General features: G+C 41.1%; 1 protein-coding gene across 1 annotated transcript in view; it reads right to left on the reverse strand.

Moving 5' to 3' along the window:
• The window catches only part of LAMA1 (laminin subunit alpha 1), a 147,590-nt gene that overhangs the window by 21,369 nt on the left and 98,851 nt on the right, over positions 1-27,370 (reverse strand). The window contains 15 exon segments of the mRNA XM_049620411.1: positions 72-214; positions 879-1,029; positions 6,545-6,669; positions 7,430-7,580; positions 8,689-8,822; positions 9,813-9,956; positions 11,459-11,613; positions 12,257-12,439; positions 14,006-14,122; positions 15,728-15,821; positions 16,362-16,497; positions 18,259-18,422; positions 18,548-18,664; positions 19,371-19,581; positions 26,350-26,512. Of these exon segments, the coding sequence (XP_049476368.1) occupies positions 72-214; positions 879-1,029; positions 6,545-6,669; positions 7,430-7,580; positions 8,689-8,822; positions 9,813-9,956; positions 11,459-11,613; positions 12,257-12,439; positions 14,006-14,122; positions 15,728-15,821; positions 16,362-16,497; positions 18,259-18,422; positions 18,548-18,664; positions 19,371-19,581; positions 26,350-26,512 (2,188 nt within the window).

Below are 27,370 nucleotides of genomic sequence, written 5' to 3' on the forward strand. Positions count from 1 at the left end.
TGCTGATTTTGGAAGGATTTCTATTTCTATGAGAGTGACCAGTATCTCCTTGCCCTTCTGTGCACTTAACTTGCTTTCGGTTTCTCTGGAAGGCGATTTTATACCAGGTTCCGTTGTTATAGCGTCTGTCTGTAATAAGAGCAAGAGGCCCTGAACCCAGGTCAACTGTAACTCTAACTCTGCCACGCACCAGCTCGATGGATACAAAGTCTTTCTGTGAAGAAGAGAAAAGAGTTACCTAGGGCTATGTCATTCTTACGGATCCCCTTTCCCTCCCAAGGCAAGGATGGCAGAAGTCTTCCAAAGTCAAACTCAGAAAACCGGATCTGGCCTAACAGCCCGAGGTCTCTGTTAGGAAACTGAAGTGTCCGGGAAGACTTTCTAGAATACTACACTGATACAAAGGAGAGAAACGCATTGTTGCCCAAATCCCCAACTCAGTAAGAGAAATGGAATCTTTGTATCTTTTTCATTGAGATTACATGGGCCAGTCCTAAAAATAAAACTAGAAGATCCACAGAGAGATCACGGGCACAATGGGATAAAAATAACATGAAATTCCTGTCCATGGAATTCAAAGGCCACAGGGATCACAGTGAATGTGGAGCAAGATCTATGAAAGTCAAAATTTAATAACAAATGTCACTGCTCTCTACAACGATTGGAAGGCTGTTTTCTCCTTGGTGCTCTGTACTGTATTTTCCAAAGGTTCTTTGGTGAATTTATAATACATTTCTTAAAACGGGGAAATAGTATGGCATACATATGCATACATTATATTTGCATATGCTCATAAAACAGTCATTAAACATAAATCTCCTCCTAGCAATCTGACTGTATATACACGGTGGAGTCTGCTGTCCCATAAAGCCTCTTACAGTGCCATTTGAAGCAAGGTAGAGAAGAAGCCCGTTGGGTGAAAAGGTACTAAAAAGCATAATTATCTGAGTCACGGTAGCCCGGAGCGTCTTCTCCACAACCGAATAACCACTCCCATCAAAATGGAAGGACGAGTCTTCGTTCTGGGGGCTGCAAAGCAGAGCAGATGAAATAACAATCTATTCTCAGGAAGGCAGTTAAGGAGAAGAAATACCTTTACTGAGTTCTCTCCCTCACAAAAACTGGTAGAGCTATTATTTCCATAATCTGATAAGCATAAATCATATCTTAAAATATGCTTGCCATGAGATTATGCAAAACAAATGCCAGTTGCTTTATATGGAAAGGAAAATGTAGGCAGTGTTGACTGTTATAGTAAAAAGGAATGTCTTCAAAGGATGGATAACTGCTCTAAATATTTCTGCTTATCAAGTAGACTCTTTGTTCCAATGTCCTTTAATGTAACTGTCCTTTCTTAATTCCAAAGCTTTCAGAGTAATTTTTATATTAGCATGTTATCACCCTCTGCTGGTTTTAATTAATACATCAGCTAAACTGGAGTAATGATGGAAAACCAAATCTACATCAATGTAGCAGAAGGACCACTGCAAAAAAAAAAAATCACTGACATATATATATATATATAAAATACATAAATAAATATATAAATAAATAAATATATATATCAAAAATCTGCAGGATGAACTTAGAACAAAGTTATTTAATACAGACCTCAGTACTTCTCAGGTGAGTGTTTTCTGGTCTTTCCCACACCTCAACAGGCTGACTTTATTTACGCTTTAATTACAAAGTAAGCTTATCTGGAACATGTCCTAATAGGTTTAAAAAATGTTTCTGGGCTTCAGAGTGAAACTTGGACTTTGATGTGTTTGGGGTAGGAATTTGTACTTCTCCCAGTGGAATAAGCAAACTCAGTGCCGTATCTCCAAGCAGGACAAGTAACCCAACGGTGACACCGTTTCCATCCACAGAACAAACATAGCGGTGCTTTGTGAAACCTGGGGTTTCAAACTGATAGCTTCCCACAGTCCAGTTTTTTCTAAAGATTGCTGTCTTTCGACCTCTTTCAGGAAGTGTATATAACTTAAATGCACTCTGCATAAAGAAACTATAGACAGATACCATATGGTTTCACTCTTATGTGGATCCTGAGAAACTTAACAGAAACCCATGGGGGAGGGGAAGGGAAAAAAAAAAAACAGGTTAGAGTGGAAGAGAGCCAAAGCATAAGAGACTCTTAAAAACTGAGAACTGAGGGTTGATGGGGGGTGGGAGAGAGGGGTGGGTGGGTGATGGGTATTGAGGAGGGCACCTTTTGGGATGAGCACTGGGTGTTGTATGGAAACCAATTTGACAATAAACTCCATATATTGGAAAAAAAAAAAAAAAAAAACAACATCCGACTTCGGCTCAGAAAAACAAAAAAAAAGAAACTATGGCTTAATTCTCTGTTATTTAATTCCTAAAGCTGTGACTTCCTACAAGCATGTTCCATTGCTCTAGCTCTTGGCTGACCAGTTTCATGGGGTTAAGGATGCGGACTCTAGAACCAGATTGCTGGGGTTCAAATCCCAGTCCTTCAATTTACTAGCTGTGCGAACTCGGAAAAGTTACCTAATGTCTCTGCGCTTCATTCTTTTCATCTATTAAATAAGGAAAACAATAGCAGCTCTCAGGAAAGCTGTGCATGACTTAATACATGTCAAGTTCTCTAGACAGTGCTTGGCACTTATATGTTCAGTACATTTAGCTCTGATGATTCTGCTTTGTTCAGAGGTCCCTGAAGGGCTGCCATCTTGCCTCTTAAAACCTGAACCTCAAAAATTAAGTACCTTTTTAAAGAGCACACCCAAGAAAATAGTGAAACCAGGTTTCAAACAGAACTCCAGAAATCTGTCTTGTTCCGCTGCACACACCCTCTCCTTCCCCAGAACTCCTGAGTTCTCTGTTCTCAAGAATGTGGACTCTCTACTTCTGGCTTCTCTCCATCAGCAGGGCCTGCCCCAATGAGGCAGCAAAAAGAGGGGTGCATTCAAATGAACCGACCTGTGAATGCACGTCTTCGGAGGTTCTTGACCCGGGGTCAGTGACACACTTCTGGGGCTTGCCCCCTTGTGGGTCAGGCTTCCATTCTATAACCATGAGGCCCAGGTGCCTGATCGCAGGTGGGCCACAGGAAGGCAGCTCCAGGCCCCTGCCCGGACAAGAGGCCCCAGGACAAATGAAAGCAGGGTTGGCAAGAGCACTTTACGGAGAGCTCTGTTCCAGACCCAGCAATTCCAGGTGAGAGTCCTGTAGTCAGGCAGGCCTAGAGAGACACTCTCCCTCCCCAGCCCTCAGCCCTGTGAGCCTTAAAGAATGACTAGGCCTCTGGTCCGAGCTCTCACTCGTGACAGGGGTAATACCTACTGTGGTACCATCAGCACTCTGGGCAGCTGTTATGAGAGTGAGTGGGGTAGCACCTGGGCCCAGGCCTAAGATGCTGCTTCACCTGTCACCTCCTCCTGCCACAGCACAGAGTACTTTGTGCTTTCATATGGCTCTCTCTCCTATACACCAGGAGATGTTGGAGGAGATGAACTCATGTGACTGACGTTGACCTTGCCAGCACCTAGAAGAGTACCCTGAACGCAGGTGACTGACCTATCCCAAAGGTCAGCTACACAGCCTATCACAACATCCACTCATAACTAATACAAGAATAAAGTCCTGTTAATTAAATAAACAGGTTTTTTTTCCCATATTTAGGTGAAAACTGTTAGAATCCATGGTTTCTTTTGTAATATCCTTTAAGAATTTAAGAGATTGTTCATAATTATTAACATACATTGATAGCATATAAAGAAGTGTAAATATATCCAAGGAGGAATAAAACAAAAAATTCAATTCATTTAGTTGGTAATATAAGTAAAAGTTAGGGGCGCCTGGGTGGCTCAGTCGGTTAAGCGGCCGACTTCGGCTCAGGTCATGATCTCGCGGTCCGTGAGTTCGAGCCCCGCGTCAGGATCTGTGCTGACAGCTCAGAGCCTGGAGGCTGTTTCAGATTCTGTGTCTTCCTCTCTCTGACCCTCCCCTGTTCATCCTCTGTCTCTCCCTGTCTCAAAAATAAAAATAAAATGTTAAAAAAAATTTTTTTTAAATAAAAAAATGAAAAAAATATAAGTCAAAGTTACAGGTAAATGTTTCTATTGAGAAAATTATTTTAGTAAATCTAAAGGACATCAGTTGACCACACTAATGATTTAAAACAGCAGGTTACACGCAGAGGTCCAAAGCACACTGAATTCTAATCACTGGTCTGCTAAAATTGATTCATTTACTAGAATTAGTTTGTTAATTCTTTGAGCTCAAGTCTTTGTCTAATAGGTAGGGATGGTTGCCTAAAATGAAGACAATTCAGTTTACAAATACAGACAGAAAGCATCAGCTGTGTCTGTCTCAGCACTTGCCATGGTATGTGTTCTATGGAACACCAGCAACTCTGGAATGCTGCTTTTTAAAAAGTTTGGGATCAAGTGAGTTTGGGAATGGTGCAACTCCAGCCCATATCAAGGACAGGGTTACTGCACATTCGCACATTAGAGGCTCTGGATGCCTCACAATCAGGAAATGTACTTAATCATTTAACACACTGTTTCCCAAACATTTATGGTCAGGACACATCTGACACCCCCACTTTAAAAAAGTATTTATTAATATCCTATCAAACTAGTATTCTTTAAAAAAAAACACACAACATACTTTAGAAGTGGTAGTCAGTATAAGAATAGCCAGTTGATTTGTTCAGTGCCCAGAAAAACATTTAATCAAAACTTTAAGCTAATGAGTCAGTCTGACCCTAAGGTTCAGCTGGGTGGTCAGCCTTCCAGCAAAAAAGCCAGTTCCAGGACATGCGTCGGGAGGGTGGTGGCACCTGCCAGTCCCTCCCGAGTTTGGAGCAACCTTCCTCTTTCCCCGGAGGTCCAGGTTGGGTAGACATGCAGGGGGAAGGCAGATCTCAGAAGAAAACGAGTGCCCACACAGAAAATTGACTTCCTCCCCAACAAAAGAAAAGAGCTAGCAATCATCAGATTCACTCATTGCTACAGTTTAAGGTCAGCGGTTTTAAGATAACGCTGAAAATGGCAGGTGAAATTGGGGATACTGTAACAGCTAAAGCATAGGAGGACATTTTCCATATTAGAAATTTTCCATCTCTGTTAAGACTTTCCTTTCTACAAGTAAGATTAATGATCTGGGGTCAATGTGGGGCCCAGAGGTCCAGGGGCCAGAACATTTTTCAAGTTCGAATCACTATTGCTGGGGAAATGTCCCTGCTAGAGAAAAAGCATGAGGAAAATGTGATGGGGAGTTCTCTGCTCCCAGAGTTCTAGAGCTGGTGCCATTACCTCACTAGGTAATATCATTTTTTATTATATTTGCCAATTACAGAACCTCTGGTTTTTACATGCTTATTGTCAAGAAAATAACTGAGACATTTATCTAAAAAGCAGTGGATTATCACTGCAGAAAGATCAGAGGGAAACAGTCTCAAATTCATTGAGTATTTTCACATACATCATGCTAGGTGTTCATCACCCCACTTTTGGGAGGTAAGACAAACATGATTACCATTTTCCTTTTCTGAAAGAAGAAATCAAATCTCCACAAAGTAAGTGACTTACTACAAAGTCACCAAGAGGGAGTTTGGTAGGAGAGGGAGCCTGAGTAAGTTAGATTCCAAAGCTTTTTTTTTTTTTTTTTTTTTTTTTTTTTTTTCAGAAGGCTCCAATAACCAAGCTTTTGGTCATGACTTTGAAAGCAAGCTGAGTCAGGGGAAAGTAGCAAAGAAAAGGCTCAAACCACAAAATCCCAAGCTCTAAGCCCTAAAGAGAAAACAGATCTGACAGTAACAAAATGAAAACTCGCCCACAAGTTTCCAAATGTAATGGGAGTTGCTTCCAACTGATCTTGTCACAGCTCACTGTTAATTACAGATATCTATCTAGACAGAGCAGCCCATTAGATGACAGAATCCTATCAGATGTTTCATTTCTCTAATGGCAAAGGCAATCTATTGTCTTAATTACTGAAGTGCTAGAAAACAGGTCTTGTACATTTACGAAACTGCAATTACCTTTTTAGAAAGTAATGCAGGGAGTGTTGAGCTCAGTGGGCTTGTTATTAAATGCCTGCTGTTACATTAATACCTGCAAGACGATTTTAGGTAGTTGTTCTCCATTGCCAAATGCATTTAATTTCTAGAATTTTAGAATTTAAGAATAGGAAAGTACTTATCCATAAAATCTGACAGCACAAAGAAAAGTCTTATCCTTGGAGGTATTTTCAAAGTAAAGACACACAGGGATTTACCTAAGACTTTGCTGTGGCTCTCTGAGACAGAAGGTTGTTGGAGAGGATGTCTGATGCTTCTCAATTTTATGATCCATGATGAAAAAGCATATGGCACAGTGAAAACAGTACTTTTTAGAGGTTAAAAATGATACCCAAACTTCTGTTAGTAAAGGACCTACATCACATCCTTAGCGGTGAGATGTCCGATATCACAGACTCTGTACCACCCATGATGTATGTGCTCGTGAATCCTCTAAGCAGCTGCCAGATGTTAATAACATACTGTGTGTTAGATTATAGGGCATGTTACCTTCCGAAGCAGCCGTGGCACTTGCCCTCCCGTTCAACATAGTTCCACAGGCCGATGGACTGTCCGTTCAAGAAGGCCTCTCCCATGCAGCCTTTAAAATGAGTAACCTTCACAGCAGGAGACTTCTAATATAAACAAGCAAAACAAGCACAGCCCACACGTATCAGAAGGAAGGGAGTAAATTCTCTATGTGCACGAAACTCCGTCCTAGGAGCTCAAATCTAAAAGATCCAAATTTTGAGAAAGCAACATCCAGAAAAAAGGCCAGGTTGGAATCACTGAATTTCCTTCCGATTATTAAGTAGGATCCTAGAATGAGTGACAACCTGACAGGATCTTAAAGATCACCTCGGTTACCAGGATCCCTGGAGAGAAGCCCCTTTCACAGACGAGGAAACAGAGGCTCAGAGCATGTCAGGTGTGAGGGTCTGGCTGGAAGGAGACCCTTACTCTCATTTCGGAGCACTGAACCAAGTAAGTCCGGGTGACTGAACTTTATTCGGTAAAGGGATAACAGGTATAATAAAATACATACCATAGGCTCCTGTGCTAAACACTAATTAGCATTATTCTACCACTAGAGTTTAGAATAGCAATAAGGGAAACTACAGAAATTAAGGTGGAATATTGAATTTCCTGTTTGAGTATTGGAAAAGAAATTCAAATAGCAAAATGAACCACTGGCTTCTTTTCCATTTATGCTATTTATCCAGCAGGATCCTTTGCTTTCTAAAACCAACCCACTCTGCAAATTTACTGTCATTAAGCAAAATGATAGAAACAAAAAATATTCATCTGCCTAAGAGATATTCAATAACTTGAACATTAATTTTATATACAGGTAAAAGCAATCAGTCCTGTACAGATGAACATTCCGAATGTTACCTTGATCTGTCCTCCAAGCCCTCCAACAAACATTAGTGTTGAATTGTTTATATCCAGAACTTTAGCTGTTCCAGGGGATTTACTTGTTTTTGTTGATGGCTTTTGGGTTGCACTCATTTCCTTTACACTCAATGAACCAATGTTTCCAAATCTATAAGGGTCACAAAGAATTGCAAAAAGAATACTTTCAGAATTCCAAGCCCCTCCACGTACATACACATCTGTTTATAACATAGCCTCTAGGTGTTTCTCCCCACAGTCCCTCGGCGGCTCCCACTGGTCTCCCTCTCCCAGTCTTGCCCACTTTGCCCCCAGTTTACTCCCAAGCTCTTGTGAAGTAGGTCTTCTAAATCATATACATTTCCTCGTGCTTAAGACAGTTCTAGAAAACAAGTTAAATTATATACAATAAAACCTTGGTTTGCAAGCATCATTGTTCCAGAAACATGCTTGTAATCCAAAAGCACTGGTATATCAAGGCAAATTCAAGAACCGTCAGCCCACTTGTGATCATGTCATGTTCAGTGTCACATACTACTCGTATTACAAGACGTCACTCGTTTATCAAGTTCAAATTTATTAGAAATGTTTGTTCATCTTGTGGAACGCTTGCAGAATAAGTTACTCGCAATGCAAGGTTTTAGTGTATCTGAAACAGTCCACTGCCTTCAGTATTGCTGCATATCTATAAATAACAAAGCAAAAGACAGAAATTTCCAGCCATAACACACCATCAACAATACACTGTAATATTATAGAAAAGCAAAATGATACACCTAAAGCTGCTTAAAAGGAGTTACCTCTGGAGAGGGGCTTTACAAGGGAGAGTTTTGCTTTGGGTCTGAATTTTAAGAAACCACATTCTCCACCTGGATCCTTGCGTTCTGTCCTCTATGTGTGCACACCACACCCACCAACCACGTGGCATTTCTACCCTGCTGCCTCCCACCCCTCTCTTCAAGGAAGAACACAATTTACTGGGTTGGCTGCCTCAGATTTAGACCAAACGTCCTAAAAGTAACATAAACTTTTAACTTTTACTTCTTTTGATTGTTGACCTCGGTAACAGTTTACTTCTTCTGTAAAAATAATAATAGTAATAAAAAGTCCTTATTTCTGTAATGTAAACCAACTATATTTGGCTGCAGTCTGACTTCCCAGAAGTTTCAAAGACAATTACATAAGGTGACAAACACATTACAAATTTATAAGGTACAGTTTTAAGAAAAGAGATGCTTGGAGAGCACTTTCTCCACTACCTGGTTACATAGATACTGTGCCATTTGTTGTCGTCAGCTCGGAAGTCTGGAAATTCCAACCGTGTAGACCCGGAGCCCATATCCCAGAGAAAGGCCACCTTCCCTCGCCGCATCTCCACTGCCAGGAAATCAGACTGGGGTGCGGGCATGAGTTGGGATGAGTTTATGTGCCAGACTGTTTGCATGACTCCCTACAGCATTTTCTCTATTCTTAAAAACAAACAAGCAAAAAAACCTGTCTTTTGTCTTTAAATGTTCATCTCCCTGGAGCTGGAGCATGACTCAGAGCATGGAAGACAGTAGCCACTGTTGGACATGAGTGCCCCACCACCCTGGCCCACCAGCATGGCCTTCCACAATGCCTTCCATAAAGTTCCCCCAAGAAATCTCCCGGGGGGTCACCAGCAGCCTACAAGGAGCATGAGGGAAGGCACTGTACTTATCTGCTCACTCTGAAAAGGCAACAATACATGAACATGAAACACACAGCAAGATAGAAGCCATGAAATCCCACATCACAGACTTGCATGTGTTCGGCACCTCAGCTCCAAAGAAGATGTTTTAGAATTTGTGCTTGTTAATATTTTCTGCTCTAACACCCCCTCCAAAGGTTCTGACCCACACATTCCCACTGGTATAGCCAAAGGTATCAGTGGTCTTCCACAGGGGACTTGCCTTCTGGGAACTACCAGAATGGTGGGTTGAAGAGCTTGGGGGAGGCTGGATAATTCGGATATGCCCCTTAGGGTGCTCTCCTCCACTCCTGGTAAACACCACCAAGATCGATTTTACAGACCCAATGCTAGACTCAGTGGCTGAAGAGGCTGCAGAAGACATAGGAAATTCTACCCCATAGCTAGCAATTAAGATGGCAGAGGGGAGAGCCCTCTCTCCTCAATACCACGGTCCTCCTCGTAGGCATTCAGTTTTGTACTGGGTGTTTTAATCTGATGCCACCAGTTCAGCAAATGCTGATTAGTTTCCTTAGAAGAATTAGTGATTTCACCAAGGCCCTATTTTTTTTTTTTTAATAAAAGAAAAAAAAAAAAAAAAAACCCTGCCGATTCAGAAAATATACATGTTCATAAGAGATTCATTGTTGCTTTCGGCAGGTACACACTCACACTGGTGCTGCTCCCGAGGTAGAAGAGAAGGTTATCGGGTTCACTTGTCTTAACATTTAGTGTTAAGGTGTTATAGTTAGTAGAAGAAATCTGAGGCTGGTAGGCCCGGACACAATCTCTGTCTGCAGACACAGCGACTTTAATCTGTAAAAGGAAAGGGGAAGTGTCCTAATCACTTAGTGACTCATGCTGGCAGCATGCCAAGAGTTCAAAAGTGCTGCTTCCTAACAGACTTTCACTGTTTGGCAGGTTTCCTCTCTTGATGATGCGTCACGTTTTGGGTTTCATAAAGTGAGAAATCTGGTGGTGATGAAAATTAGTTCATTTGGTGAACTATTTAACTACTAAAAAATCACTCTTGAAGTTTTAAGAGTATCTTATGTTGGAAAGAGTCTCACTCATGTGAGATTTAATTCCTTAACCCAAGGAGCTTCTCCAGTTCACCTTGGCATCTTTACACCACGCGGGGAGGATATTTGATAATCGTCTGACAAATAAATGAAGGGATAATCTATTTATACATTCAGCAAATACTTATAGAGAAATTTTTGTCCTTACTACATATTTAAGTATTTGCATATATTTCTTATATTAATCTTAAGATTATGGGTTTGTATTAACCAGAGCATTTGGAAATATCTATCAGGCTTGCATTTATTTGGTAACTTTAATTGAAATAAATAGAAACCAGAGCCCAGGTCAACCTACAGCCCTTTTCCAATCACAAGGCCACCCGAAGGAAGGAGAATTCAAGATTCCAGAACTTTTTCTTAACTAGAAGGGTTCAGGCAGAAGAGCATGAGACCAGAGGTCACATTTATCCTCTATAAATCCCCACTAGTGTGACAACTGCATATTTTGTTGAAAGTATTATTATTTCCCTGAAATGCCTCTCCTTTAGAGCACAACCAGTGCCATGTGCTATGGATGCCTGTAAAACATTTTCTCAAGTTCGTACTTTTCCAGCTATCAAGTGTTTTTTGCATTTAGTGACCTGGATTTGTGTGTGTTTAGAGTGTTTTGTTGGATTGACTCCTGGAGGATGAGGCTCATAGTGTGCAAACGTTCTGAAAAGTACTCGGATTATTAACACCAGGTTGGTTAAATGATGGCAATAATACCATACTCAGCCACTGAAACTTAGATGTAAACACTTTGACCACGTGCTCTACTGCTAATAGTTATAAATTGATACATCTAGGCTACAATTATAAATCTCCATACAGACATGAGATCTCTTTGCTAACAACATTTTTAAAAATGTTGAAAAAAAAAAAAAAAAAAAAAAAAAAAAAAAACCACACACACACAGAAAATGAGACTAATTAAGTAGTATATTTAAATATACTGTCTGGGGCAGGAAAGAAGGTATTTTTGAGACACGGCACAGGCACATACATGAAAGTCGTAAGTTGCCACTGAAAAAATATATGTATGTATTTAGGTAAATATGCTTAACATAAAGTTTTAAATATACTGCAGACAAGGCTGTGAGAAATCTGAGATATAAGAGCTGAATCAGTGGAAGTCCAGGAGACCAGTGTGACAGTCACCTCCTCCACAGGAGTTCCCCGAGTCCTCGAGTTATCAAGAGCTCCAGCTATAGGATGGCCACATCCCCAAGAGCCACAGAAGCCCACACTCACAGAAGCTGCTTGTTTCCGGGCCTGGCTGATCAGCAGTTTGATTTCTGATAGGTTTCTGCTCAGGTTCTCTTCTAGTATCTTCAGAGGCTTCAACCGATCAAATAAAAGGCTGGCTTCTGTTTCTGCATCTTTAACTCTTCTTCCAGCTAGCAGAGCTAACAAGTTCAAGGTGGCAAAGAAGTTGGTGGTAGGGCGGAAACCAGAGAAATTAGTTCTTCATTATCAGTGCACTGGATCAAATAAAATATTCTAGTCATCAAATCCTTGAAATTTTGCTAAATACAGTTGACCTTTGAACAACGCAGGGGCTGAGGCACTCAAACCCTGTGCTGTTGCAAATCTGTAAAACTTTTGACTCCCCCAAAACTTAACTAGGAATAGCCTACAGTTGACTGGAAGCCTTACCGATAACACAGATAATCAAATAGCACGTTTTATATGTTACCTGTATTTTATACTGTATTCTTACAGTAAAGTAAGAATAAATAAAGTAAGCTGAAGAAAATGTTATTATGAAAATCATAAGGAAAATATATTTTCAGTACTTATATTTATCGAGTCTGTATAGTGGACCCACACAGTTGAAATCTGTTGTTCAAAGGTCAACTGTATATGAAAAATGCACCGGCAACAGGCACTACCCAAGGCCCTTCTCTTTCTTTATAAATGCAAATCTAGATATCAGTGCATTTTTATTCTTTAGGAATTCTGTTTGTGAACAAGACACCATTGTGCACCTGGCCAGTTCGAAATCTCACGATGCAGACTCTCCTAATGGGAAGGGAGACTGTAACGTACTGGTCATTGAAGAGTCCTGCAGAAGTTTGTTTGTTTCTTGTAAGGCGGCATTAACCCTGGACAAGCCAGTTGATGTATTCAACAGCTCCTTGCTCAATCCCACAACCTTCTTTAGGGTGCTTGCAGCGCTCCGATTTGCAGATGAGGCCAGCTCTTTGATTTTGGCTCCTTTGTCTCTGACACCTGAAATAAATGTATATGCAAGCGTGCACTTCAGTGATTATACGTGGAGAAAACCATAAACCACAATAAATGTAACTTTACATGGAAACCTGTTACGGTGTTTCTTACTGGCTGCTGAACACAAAATGGGGCTTCCGGTTTTTAAAGGCAGTATTAAGGCTGCATATCACAATGCCTTACTGCTCCCTTTGAGGGACAAATGAAATATCTTGGTAACAATCCTCTGTACTGAAATTTTAGTACATAGATCATGACAACACCTGCTAATTGCCATGTGCTCAGCATCTTCTATGTTTAATAAGCTACACTTCTTTCTTTGGTCTCCCTTCTATCCGTCCCTTCTCATATTCTTTAAACCTTTCTTCGGATCCCTCTGTGTGTGGATAAGAAGGTTAGGTAGTTTAAACTTGTAGGTGAGATGGGCGTGTGGCAGGCTAGAGGAAGTGATATCTGCCCACAGTGTCAACTGGCTACGAGACATAACAGCAGAGTAAAGACTAAATGGTCACAATCAGTAAGGTGGAATTTAGTTATTCTAGAAAATCTGGGTGATGTATTTTTTTTTTAAAAAAGGCACTAGTATTCATTTTTAAAGTATTCAATCACAAATGGGACAAATATTAACACTAGAAGAAGGCCAATAAAGAGTAGACAGGTTTCTTTTGACTCTTGTGGCAACTTTTCTGCAAGTCTGAAATTATTTCCAAATAAAAAGATATTTTTAAGTGTTTAATCGACATACATCATGCATCCTTGAAGGAAAGGAGGGAGGGAGGGAGGGAGGGAGGGAGGGAGGGAGGGAAGGGGAGGAAGGAAGGAAGGAAGAACTGTCCAGATCAGAAAATTCTCCAATGACTTAAGGTTGTAAGTCAGTCCAAAGCGCCCCAAGCCCAGGTCCCCCACAGTAATCCTCGTGTTTACAAGGTGAACCAGCAGAAAGAACTCTAGAGTTGTTAAGGCATCTTGTAAGTCTTCTTAAGAAAAAAAGAGAAGGTTGAAGGAATGTAAGTAATGCATTGCAGCAGGATTCATTTGTATTACACTTTTAAAAAGTTATCCTATTTCAAATTTTAATGAATAGTGCATTTCCAAACCATCAACATTAAAGTGATTTATGAGCTTATTTTAGAATGCTTTATTGCCTCATGAAGGAAGATTACCAAGCAAGAGTTCTTTAATTGCCCACATTTATAATGAACCTAGCATTTTCCCTTAAAGTAGGAACATTCCCCTTCTTGCTGACTTCTCTGAATGACCCTTTCATTTAAGGGATGTGTCAAGCTCATTTTAAAAGTCAGCAATTCGTATGCTAACATAAAGTCTCCCAAGGCTTTTGTTTTTCAGAGTGTAATTCTAGCATTTCAATGCAAGCGTTCTGGAATTATTTCAAAAATAGTCCTCTTCCTTTCCAAATCATACTCCTCTGCAAGTAAAAACTCTATCAATCTTGGTCTCCTCTTGAGCGAGGGCTCTTAATCAGACTCATGGCAGGACTTCCTCATGCTCAGGTGTAATGGTTTTGAAATGAGAAAATATTAATTAAATCAAGAACCCCTTTCCACTTACCTTCAGGGAATGCTCTAAGGATGGAGAGTGATTCATTGGTCCGCCTAGTAATTGTATGAGCATTCTCTTGAAATCTCTTTGCTGTATTTTTCAATTTACTCAGTTCCAATGTGATACCTATTTAAAGGGGGAAAAGTGTCCTTTTTTTTGGGTTGGCTACTCAAAGGTGCCTAGGCAACAGTTTCATTTTTCACTCAGATCTGTCTACAGAATCAACAGCTTTCTACGGAGACCCCCAACATTGAAATTTTTCCCAAAAGACTTAGCATCACTCATTAGAGAAATCAAGGGTGTTTTTTGCTTGCTTGATCATTTTTTCTATTTTGCTTGTTGCCCTTCTTCCTAATATTTCTTCTTAAATTGCATGTCCAATTAAATTAGAGCTCAAGGTGAAGACTTGTGTTTAAATCACTCAATCCTGATCACTCACTGACTTCCCGTCCACACCTCAATCTTGTCCACGTCTCTCCTCTGGGTTATAAAACCTCAGACATAGTCCTGCCCTGGAATCTTCCCCAGTTGCTCCCCACCTTGCTTCCCTGGGGGAATGACCCTCCCCTTCATGCACTCTGTCGCCATCCAACAGGTAGGAGACTCAGCCTCCTTCAAGTCTGATCAAAGCTGTGGGATCAAAGCTTTTACTTCTAATATTTCTGTTCATAATACACAATCACATCTTGATTCTGGACACAGCGTTAAAAAATGAATTACGGATAAAATCCTTGATGAACACGATGGTTCTGCTTAAGATTTTAATTGCCAGAAAATTCATTATTTGGTGGCCTGTGAAATACCTTTGGCTGTGTAAATGGAAACCACAGCCCATCAACACTGACGCTAGAGTTTGTGTTTAATGTGCTTTATGATCCAGCATTAGGAACTTCTCTACCGTGAGATGACAACATAAATTTTAAATAGTGTCACTCACAGAGAAACAAAAATATGTGGACATCCATGCCCCTGGCTCATACAGCTATGGGAGCCAGTACTGGGCATGGCAGTGGTCTGAGGGGTATGAGCTTTGTTTACAGCCCACCATTTACTCCTACAGGAAAAGACTTGGTGTTTTTGATATATTAGAAGATATTCAGGTGAAAGTGTATGTGATAAAACTCCTCTGTTTCTCTTACACAGCAGATTCCTGCTGCCATTTTGTGTTGTGCTTACTGGATAGCTCTTGATACGTGCCAAATAATTGTTTACTGAAACCCTCAGGAAAAACTAACCACATGGGTATTTTTTATAAAATTATGATTTAATTCAGTAATGACTTGAGAAGCGTCTAACGTTACATTAGCTCTGCCTGGCGAAAGTGCCCAAAGAAGCATATACCACACACAGTACGACTCTTCATGAACCTGCAAAACAGTGTGAGATGAAGAGAGGAGGCCTTGAAGCCAAAGAGAACTTGACAGACGCTGTGAAACGGTGACAGCTCATGAGCTAAAGCCACGAGTGGAGGATTTAGTTACCAAAGAAGGCTTAACAAGCCTATGGAAGGTTAGAGGTGCCCGCACATTAAGAGATAGCACTAAAATAAAAGTTTAAAAATAAATAAAACTTAAATTATAATATGACGTTCCTACATCAGAAAATGGGCATGTCACGGTGACAAGCGTTCACTTTCAAATTCTTCCAGGGGCGGAGAATGTTCCAGCAGTATGCTCAGAAAAGCGTTTGTATTCACTCTGCTTAGCAATACAGTCCAAGCTAGAAACTGACCTTGATGCTTTCTGCTCAGGCTGCTGCCTTCTTTTAGAAATCTGGAACTGCGCTGGAGAGCCACTTTCCCATTGGGAGCAAGGGATTCTGAGAACTGGAAAACAGGACAGAGTAAACATGGCGGGGGGTGGGGGGGGGTGCGTGCAGGTGCACTCCCACTGGAGACGGGAGAGCAACTCTACCCGAATAGCCTCCCGTCTAGTTCCAGACATGGGAGTCCGCTAGGCAATATGTAGGGACAATTTAAATTGTCCTAATTTATGGCTGAGGAGAAAGAACACAAAGCATTTTTAAATATATAAACACAAAAACCACCATTAGATGAATATTCCTCCACAGGTAAGAAAAGTTGTCTCAAGTATGTATCAAGAAGCATTATCCTCTTGTTATAAGAAATGGTGAGATTTTCCTCATCTCCACATCGCTAGTCCCTGGTCTTTGTAAAGAAGTATTTACGATCTTAAGAAATTAAAACTTACATCACATGATGACAGAGCCAAACAGATCCCTCCAGACAAGAATGCTGACAAGCACGAATTTAAGCTACTAGGTCTTTGCTCAGCACCTTCTGGAACGATCTCCCATAGTGCCTAGTAAAGGAAGGCATCTAGTGCAGCCCCGGGGCAGCTCTCACCAGACTCGCCGTTGTCACGATCTTGAGAGCATCTTTTGCCACTTTCTCTGATTCTTCAATCATGCTCCGAATGTTGGAATGGACGTGGGTTGCACTGGTGGCATTCAGGGACACATGTCTAACACTGCCAAGGCCACTATGCAATCGACAAATGTACAGATGTTAGTATAAACTAAGTGGAACTTGCCCACTATTCCTAAAGGTTTCCTAGTTTCTTACGCTTAGAAAAGTATCAACAAGGAATTAACAACGTAAGGATTCTCCTCCAGCTCCACATGCGATCTTTGAAAGAAGTAGCTACCTTGTCATGAGTACACTCAGAAGCACTGTTTAATGAACACCCAAAGAAGAGACCATTGCTGTTGCCCGGCTTTTTCAGCATCAGTTTCCACCAGCTGCCCTCAACATTGTTCCTGTTCAAGCCCCCTGCACGTGTCTGGGGCACCATGCCCTGTTTGTGTTGGTTGTAATCTCTCCAGCTCTGCACTTGTTAATTTTCAAAAAGCTTCCCTAAGCAAATATAAGGATGCTGAATCTTGTTCCTCAAAAGGTACACACCGATTTAATGAAATTCACTAGAGGTTGGAGGAGGATCAGATAATATTTCAATCATCTGAACTTCACTCTTACAAGTGGGCAAACCACTTATGAACTTGCCAACTGGTAATGGTGCAATCTCATCCAGGTCACTCTATCTTGAGAATGAAATCTGACAATTGACGTATCTTTGCCTGCTGAATAACTCACTTCATTTTCTTCCCAAGGTTATCAAGTTGAGGGATGCCCAGACCAGACACTAGCAGTTACTACTTGATTGGCAAAATTTGGTAATTGATAAACAGAAGGTAATAATGTTATTTAACTTTATTTATCATAACAAATTGCTTTTATAATTCATGCTAGAGAATAAAGGTTTTGTTCTAGCTATGTATGTAGTCAGAGAGTATTTTTTTTTTTCTTTTGGGAAATAATGAAAGCTGATGAAAAGAGAAGCTGAGTATCGAATTCCGCTTTCTATTACAGATTCTTATGGCATGTGTAGGTGGTAATGCTCCACACGGCACGTAATTCACACAACATTCTAGCTTCTATCATTTTTAATTGCTTTTGTTGTGTGAGCTAATCTTTGATGGCAGCATTCCTCAAATTGGAAAGATATTTATTTTTCTCCTTCCACAAAACACACCCAGCACACAGAAGCACATATATTCCCAGTGGGGCCAGACATTTCCTACCTACAATTTGTAACAAATTTTAAAGAAATAAATTTACCAATTAACCACAATACTGCATAAATCATCAATAAGGCTGAACACTAGTTCCTTCATTTGCTGTACTTAGCTAAGCTGGGATACTTAAAAATATGACAGGGGGTTGGTGCCTGAGTGGCTCAGTCAGTTAAGTGTCCAACTTCGGCTCAGGTCATGATCTTGCAGTTTATGAGTTTGAGCCCCATGTCGGACTCTGTGCTGACAGCTCGGAGCCTAGACCCTGCTTCAGATTCTGTGTCTCCTTCTGTCTCTCTGCTCCTCCCCCGCTCATGCTTTCTCTCTCTCAAAATTAAATAAACATTAAAAAAAATTAATATCGCCATTCCATCCAACCTGACAAAGCCCCGAGTATTTAGTAGGTACTTAACAAGGCCTTCATGGCTTGATATCATAGCATAACATTTGTACTAATTCCCCTCCAGTTCAGTTTGTATTTTTCCATCTATGCAGAAGGACAACAATGTTACCAGATGTGGGAGGAAATCCTTCTCCCCCTGTGAATAAAACAGCAGTCTTCACTTGTAGACCAAAGAAGAGTGACCCAACACTGTCATCAAAAGAGCGGTCCTTATTGTCTCCTATCAATGGGTCACCACCCCTGGGACTCCTGCAAGGTCTGGTCTCACCTGTCCAGAGCACCTGCTAGTCTCTGGAGTTCAGCTGCGTGGTCCTCTGCTCTGTAGACAAGGTCAAGAACTCTCCTCTGGGACATCTGCATGACCAGATCATCTACATGGCGCCTGATTTTGGCAGTCCATAAAAGTAGCTCATCTCGGTGACGCTCTAACTGCTACGGAGAGAAATTCATATTGTGGCTACTTGTGCATCTATGTGACAGCACACGCTTGTGCATGTGGAGGACGCGTGTGAAGATGCTTTGGAACCCGTATGTGGCTGTGCTGAGCGGTAACTTACTGCTAGAGCATCTCCTACAGCATCTGCAGGTGCAGTGACAGCGTCTAGCAATCTTCTCCCTCTGGCAATCAGCGTGGAGGTCAAGTTTTGCTCTTGTTGAACACGCACCGTCTTATCCTGTGGCAAAAATCGCCTTTGAGGATGCTTCAAAAGAGCAAGTCAGCTTCCAAATGTCGGTGCCTGACACCGTGTGCTGAAGTTAGTACTTAGGGCTCATTTTTAAAGCTAAAAATGCTATTATTTACATAGGAGAATTTGGATCCCAGCCCTGAGAAGGAAAGAGACTGTCCTTATTACGACTCACATTTAGGGGCGCCTGGGTGGCTCGGTCAGTGCCTACTCCTGATTTAGACTCTGGAAACGATTTCAAGGTTTGTGAGTTCCAGCCCCACATCAAGCTCTGCGCTGACCCTACAGAACCTGCTTGGGATTCTTTCTCCCCATCCCCCCGCCCCTCCCCTGCTTGCGTGCTTTCTCTCTCAAAATAAATAAACTTAAAAAATTATATATATAGTATATAATTTTATATATATACTATATATACTATATATATATATACTACATATATATACTATGTATACTATATATATATATACTATATATATACTATATGTACTATATATATATACTATACTATATATGTATACACTATATATATATACTATATATACTATATATCTACTATATATACTATATATATGTATAATATATATACTATATATATGTATAATATATATACGATACATGTATAATATATATACTATATATATACGATATATATACTATATATATCGTATATATACTATATATAAAAAAGACTCACGTTAAATTCTCGCAGGTTGGCGCTGACGATGTGCAACAGGCGGTCGCTCTCCTGGTTCTTCACCTCTGCTTCCCTCACAAGGTCCCTCGCTGCCTGCAGTTCACTGCTGCGTTTTGAAAGAAGGCTGCTTGCTGCTTCTTTTAATACCTCCAACTCTTTCTGTGGCTTCTGGTAATTTTTCTGAATCTGTGACAATAAATCTTCAGCAGCCCTGATAAATGCAGACGATTCGCATAGTGAGTAAATGAACAACGCTCACGTCATGAAACGTAGCGGAAGGATCTGCATACCCACACACCGCGTCTTGGTGAAACCGTAAGTGCAATCACATCATAACCTCTTCAAAAAGGAGTAATTTGGGGCGCCTGGGTGGCTCAGTCGGTTGGGCGGCCGACTTCGGCTCAGGTCATGATCTCGCGGTCCGTGAGTTCGAGCCCCGCGTCGGGCTCTGTGCTGACAGCTCAGAGCCTGGAGCCTGTTTCGGATTCTGTGTCTCCCTCTCTCTGACCCTCCCCCGTTCATGCTCTGTCTCTCTCTCTCTCAGAAATAAATAAACGTTAAAAAAATTAAATAAATAAATAAATAAATTAAAAACAAAAAGGAGTAATTTTTCTAAGACCGCTACAGGCAGGGTATATGTATACTTTATCCTTAACGAACTATCTTCATTTACTAACTTCCTAACATATGTTAGTGAAAGAACTGAAAGAAATCATCTCTGTGAATCTGGGGGCAGAAAATTGGGCCCACGGTCTGGGAGCGATGGCAGCTTGTAGTCTTGTGTTACTGGAGGGCAAGAAACTGAAAAGAGGCTATTCAGCGATTTGCTATGAAGTTACCAACGTACTCAGAGGACATAAAGGTTTTTCTGCAGCGACTTAAAAAATAGACCTTATAAAAACTTCAAATCCAAAGTTCCAGAAAGATCTAATTTGTACCATGGATACAAGAGCACGCTTTAGGAAATCAAAAGATATTTTTTCCCATTCTTTTGTAAATATGCTATCAAATTGCTTGTGTAAGTCAATTTTGAATCCGCAGTTACATAGAATAATGAAATTTTGACAGTATAAACTTTGACAGGGATTAAATATATCCCATGAGCTTCCTGCTTCAGTTTGTTAGGAGAACTTCAAAAGAGTTCATGGAAAAATGCCTTGTGAATCACCCTCAGCTTTCACAGATACAAGATTGCTGGCTGAAGACACAGTAGAAAACATTTGCCAAAGGCGCACGCTTGAACTCTGACATAAGAGCACCACCGGGAATTACTTGAACATTCTTATGATTTCTCATGATCGTAAGAAGTCGCAGTGTGATACAGGCAACAAGAACTCAAAGTACATGGGAGACACACAAGTAAATCCAATATATCTCTAATGTCTGACCATGGATCAGTCACTTTTTTTAAATATAATTTATTGTCAAGTTAGCTACCATACAGTGTATACAGTGTGCTCTTGGCTTTGGGAGTAGATTCCCATGATTCACTGCTTACATACAACACCCAGTGCTCATCCCAACAAGTACCATCCTCAATGCCCATCACCCACTTCCCCTTCTCCCCTATCTTCCCCCCCCCCCATCAACCCTCAGTTTGTTCTCTGTATTTAAGAGTCTCTTATAGTTTGCCTCCCTCTCTGTTTGAAACTATTTCTTCCCCTTCCCCTCCCCCACGGTCTTAAGTTTCTCAAGTTCCACATATGAGTGAAAACATGATACCTGTCTTTCTCTGCCTGACATATTTCACTTAGCATAATACCATCCATTTCCATCCACATTTTGCAAATGGCAAGATTTTCTTCTTTCTCATTTCCGAGTAGTATTCCATTGTATATATAAACCACATCTTCTTTATCCATTCATTAGTTGATGGACACTTAGGCTCTTTCCATAATTTGGCTGTTGTTGAAAGCGCTGCTATAAACATTGGGGCACAAGTCCTTTATAGATTTTAGATACTAACCCTTTATCCGATATGTCATTTGCAAATATCTTCTCCCAATATGTCGGTTGCCATTTAGTTTTGCTGACTGTTTCCTTTGCAGTGCAGAAGCTTTTTATCTTGATGAGGTCCCAATGGTATATTTTTGCTTTTAATTCCGTTGCCTTCAGAGATGTGTCAAGTAAGAAGTTGGTGCAGCCGAGGTCAAAGAGGTTGTTGCCTGTTTTCTCCTCTATGGTTTTAATGGTTTCCTGACTCACATTCAGGTCTTTCATCCATTTTGAGTTTATTTTTGTGAATGGTGTAAGAAAGTGGTCCAGTTTCATTCTTCTGTATGTTGCTGTCCAGCTCTTCCGGCACCATCTGCTAAAGAGACTGTCTTTTTTTCCATTGGATATTCTTTCCTGCTTTGTCAAAGATTAGTTGGCCACACATTTGTGGGTCCAATTCTGGGTTCTCTCTTCTATCCCGTTGGTCTGCGTGTCTGTTTTTGTGCCAATACCATGCTGTCTTGATGATTACAGCTTTGTAGTAGAGGCTAAAGTCTGGGATTGTGATGCCTCCTGCTTTGGTCTTCTTCTTCAAAATTACTTTGGCTATTTGGGGTCTTTTGTGGTTCCATACAAATTTTAGGATTGTTTGTTCTAGCTCTGAGAAGAATATCAGTGCAATCTTGATTGGGATTGCATTGAATGTGTAGATTGCTTTGGGTAGTATTGACATTTTAACAATATTTGTTCTTCTAATCCATGAGCATGGAATGTTTTTCCATTTCTTTGTGTCTTCTTCAACTTCTTTCATAAGCTTTCTATAGTTTTCAGCATGTAGATCTTTTACATCTTTGGTTAGGTTTATTCCTGGGTATTTTATGGTTCTTGGTGCAACTGTAAATGGGATCAATTTCTTGATTTCTCTTTCTGTTGCTTCATTTTTGGTGTATAGAAATGCAACAGGTTTCCGTACATTGATGTTGTATCCTGCAACTTTGCTGAATTCATGTATCAGTTCTAGCAGCTTTTTTTGTGCATTCTTTTGGGTTTTCCATGTAGAGTATCATGTCATCTGCGAAAAGTGAAAGTCTGACTTCTTCTTTGCTAATTTGGATGCCTTTTATTTCCTTTTGTTGTCTGATTGCTGAGGCTAACTTCCAAAACTATGTTAAACAACAGTGGTGAGAGTGGACTGGATCAGTCACTTCTCACCATTAAAGTCTCTACGAAATTTTAAAACAGAGGTCAACTTTTCATCCGTGAAGCGACTTTACCACCAAAAACTGATCACATGCAGGGATATAGTCATCAGTGACTTGGCAAAGATTGAAAAGAAAACAACAACAAGAAAACTCAGCACTCTTCATTTCTTCCTTCAAAATTTCTTCAACTGATACAGTTAAGCCAGTGTTCCTCAAACTATATTCCTCCACAGCACCAACGCCCCATGAGTTGGAAGCAGGTTCCACGAGAAAGAGTGCCATGGTGAAGTAAGTTGGGCTGTATTCTCTCAGCTCCTCCTGGAGAGTCTTAATACACAGGAGCAAGCATACTAAAAGCTTTGAGAAGAGAAGTCCTTGTCTCTCCTTAGTAGACATTGCCTTTCCCAAACTTAGGTAGTCACAGGATGCATTTCTTTAATGAAGTATCATTGGATAGCTCTGGGGACACGAGCATGGAAAACAGCTAGGATATACAGCTACAAAGGATAATTGATAGCATGCAGTAAAGGAGTCAGCTAACCTTAGAAAGGCCTGCTGGCAAATCTGGCCCTTGGCTGGCATCTGCAAACATTGCCACCAATCCCTAACTGATAAGAGTGGCTCACTGCCTCGACCATTTGTGCAAACAATGTGGTTTATGTTGAACACCTGCTTTCCTTCTGAGAGTCTGGAATCTGGTATGTGCTTGGTAGAGGGTGCATATGGGACCAGCCCCCCGTTTGAACCTTGGATGCTGAACTTCTCATGGGCTTTCCTGGGTAGAAACATCCCATACATGGTGCCACATTTGCATTGCTGGGACAGTATATGCTGTGACCCCCATGGAGGAGAGAGAGCTTAGGAAAAGTTTCATGGTTTCCTCCAGGCTCTGCTGTATCTTCTCCCCTATGTATCCAGCTGGGCATACTAAATACATCACCTAAGAAATCTTGGCCATGAGTCTGGAGAGTCCTAGAGTCCTAGTGAAACTCTGAATGGTCTTAGGGACCCCAACACAAGCATGATAAGCAACTGGATGGTGTGATAAATATTCTCACCTATGAGAATGCCACACTTCAGCAGTGGGGCACCTGGGTGGCTCAGCTGGTAAAGCATCTGACTCTTGATTTCAGCTCAGTTCATGATCTCATGGTTTGTGAGATTGAGTCCCGCATAGGGCTCCATGCTGGCAGTGTGAAGCCTGCTTGGAATTTTCTCTCTCCCTCTCCCTCTGCCCCTCCCTCTCAAAATAAGTACATAAACATTAAAAAAAAAAAAAAGAATGCCATACTTCAGCATAAATGACCACTTTTTTAAGAGTCATAATGAAAAGTTTATACATAATTCATAAAATAATCTGTGAAATTTGAAATGGCATAAACATTCAGGGATTATCTATGGAAAATAAGAAAGAGAAGGCCAGAGAACACATTTTAAACTCTTAAATGTTTTTGGGTCGCCTGGGTGGCTCAGTCGGTTGAACGTCCGACTTCGGCTCAGGTCATGATCTCACAGTCAGTGAGTTCGGGTCCCGCATCGGGCTCTGTGCTGACAGCTCGGAGCCTGGAGCCTGCTTCGGATTCTGTGTCTCCCTCTCTCTCTGCTCCTCCCCCACTCATGCTCGCTCTCTCTCTCTCTCTCTCTCTCTCTCTCTCAGAGATGAATAAATGTTAAAAAAATAAATAAATAAACTCTTAAATGTTTTTAAATAAAAGGTATCTTTAGTAGCAATGATTTTACTTACAAGTTTAAGAGAGAGATCAGCAGTCTTATGGGTAACTTTACTGCAAATGGAAAAAGCGCTACAACAGCAGAAAAAGTGTAGTGAGGGCCCAGCAGGTGAGAGGGCCGGGTGCCCTAAGGGAATAGGGGAGAGGGGCCACCCTGCCTTCTCCCCTTCTTCCCAAATGCTACTTAGAAAATGAACTTCTCCCATTGGGACTACAAGCTCCTAGTGGGGAGGAGGGCTCTGTTCTCCTTTGTGTCCCCAACTCCCAGCACAATGCCTATCCCCTGGGGACTCAATCCATCTGATGAACGAACAAATGAACGACTGAACTGACTGTGGTAATAGTGGAAGAGACATCCCCACAAATGATTCCCAAGAATCTCCAGGGGATCTTCATCTTTAATAAGCTCCCCCACTGACTCTGATATGCAGCTGAGGGAAGATGCAATGAGAGGATACATCATGTGTGGATGACAGGAACAGTGGGGCCAATAAGGGAGCCCCAGGAGAGCTGGAATTGAATACATGAAGTTTATATGTAATTCTAGAGGCAGTGGGAGCTAAGGATGATTGGGAAGCAGCGTTGAGCCTAGAATGGCTGCCTCAAGAATGATGGGTGCTGGTGAGATCTTTCCCCTCCCATGCCATACATTTCAGGTGAAGGGAGAATGCACATGAGAGGTCAGGGTCAGGGAAACATGATTATAACCTAGCACGTCTCTGATCCGAGCATTGAAATTCCACCCACCCATCTTTTATGGACTGGGTCTCAAGCGGTTCTTCCTTCCATTGGGTTGGAAGATCGTAGGGTTTAGGTGTGTGGCCAGGTTTCATATGATCCTGGAGGTTTAATATTGGGCAAAGTACTTGTCGTCTCTGGGCCCATCTCCCCAGCTGGACCCTCCCCAACCTCACAAAGCAGTGGAGATGACTATGTGACAGGATGAGAGAAGTGAAGGCTGCGCCCTCCCCAGCCCAGAGCAGGTGCTCCAAGATGGCAGCCCTGTTCGCCATTTCCCGGGACCCCACCCTCCTCTGATCTCTCCTCACAGCCATTCTGTTATGAGTTCTTGGCCCTCACCAATGTTCCAGTGATTATTTTACTAGTTCTCTCTCCAAATGCCAACTGACAGTAAGTTCCTCCTTTTGTTTTCTACCTAACAGATCAACAATGTCAGAAATCATATGCAATGATGTTGACATAAGCTCAAAAAAAGACGTATGTGAAGAAAGACGTAAGCTCAACTCTGCAGTGTGTTGCCAGTGGAAGTGTAATGGAATTGTTTTTAAATCTTTTAGAAAATAATTTAGAAACACAAGTCAGGAATCTTCCAAATGCACATTCTTTGGCTTCATGATTTCTCTTCTTAATATCTACCCTAATAAGAGATGATAATGTAAGATGTAGGAAAAGATTTTTGTCTGAGACGTCCATCACATTATTCAAAATAGCAAAATATATTAAAATAGATTAAATATTGCACTGTAGAGAATGGAGTCTTGATGGCATATGGTGTAACTACTAAGATATTTATCACAACCCGAGAGAGACACAGCTTGTGCTACATTACATCAAGGAATAATTGTGAAAACACCAAGAAAAAAGCCTGAAAGGAAATACAGACTCCTAGTGAGCATGTCTAACAATTCTTTGATCTGTCACACCACATTGTGGTTTTTAATGAGAGTTTGAACAACTGGCTAAATCATTCTGACATAACGTCAATCTGTCTGAGAGCTTACAGCGTAGTAACAGCCACTGACCATATTTGCTTCCATGGGAATTCACTGCATTATACTTGATCTTCAGTAAATATGGTATCATGAGGTTCTTTTGTTTGTGCTAGGTGGAAATGTTCCAGAGTCACTAAGAAAAACAAAACCTATGACACAAAGACAGATACTGGCATTGATTATACTCCCTCTATTGGGAGTAGCTGGCACCCATCTCTTCATTTTTTTTTTTTTTTGACAATAGTGCCCCTCTCTTATGACATTCCATCCCCGGTGAGAGCATCCTCTCCCTCCCCTGCTTCCACATGCCTCCTTAGCCCTCAGTATTCAAGCTCCTACCTCTAATTGATTGTGTCATGAATGGTATTTAGAAACTTACTTGAGTTCCAGCATGGCTTTCTGTTGCAACTGCACGAAATGCCTTTTCTGTATGACTTCTAGCAAAGATGTAATATTCTTTTGCATATTCTGAAGAGTAGAACTGGGTAGCTGGAAGTCTTCATCCAAGGTCTGATTTAGAGTGGCTGCTTTTTCAATAATCTCTATGGACAACAGTCATCAATCATTCAACAGGTCTCTCAAAGTGGACAGCACTAAGATGGAAAAACTTAGAACCTTCTTCAGTGAGGCCAGCTTTGTTCACCTAAATTGGGTTGAACCTCAGGCCAAGCCAGGCCAGGCCAGCCCACATATCCCAATTTACTCCAGTTGCCCCTTATTAAAATACTCAAGAACTTGAGATCATTGGTTTATTTAATGTTGGTATTCCCCAGTATCCATAAACTCATGAGGGCAAGGGCTGTGGCCACCATGTTTCCCTCACCATTTCCTGCACCTGGCACAAACATTTGCACATAAAGCTCTCAGTAAATATTTACTGTATGAAGGAACCAATACTCAACACTACTCTTTTTAACAAACAAATTATTTGTTCTAATCATTTCCTTACCTTTTGCCCTATAAAGTCTAATTTATTATTGGATTTAATACTTTTTATATCCTTAAACTACAATCAAACAAGAAAAGCAAGAATATGTTTCTGGTAGCCAGAAAACTGAAAATAGCACTCCGAAAGCCAGATGAGACATCCCAGTTGAGCAGGACTAAATTATTCTAATACTGTGGGTATACATTGAAGCCCCAAATCCTATCAGCTCCTATTCTGGGCAGAGGGGTTGGTGTTGAGAGTTTAGCTCTCCTGCTCCATGGTATTGCTGCCTTGGCATCCATTTTGTTTGACCAAGCAGCCTGCAGTGACCTTGAACTGACAGTAGTCCCTGATGCCAGCCCATACCCCAGATAACAGCCCCAGCAAGGTCAACAAGCAAATGTCAGTTCTTGTTAGGACCTCCCCAGCAGCCCTTGTGACCAAGTCCCCCCTGCTTCCCAGGGCCTTCTCC

Source organism: Panthera uncia (genome assembly GCF_023721935.1).
Source record: "Panthera uncia isolate 11264 chromosome D3 unlocalized genomic scaffold, Puncia_PCG_1.0 HiC_scaffold_8, whole genome shotgun sequence".
In the NCBI taxonomy this organism is placed as follows: Eukaryota; Metazoa; Chordata; class Mammalia; order Carnivora; family Felidae; genus Panthera; species Panthera uncia.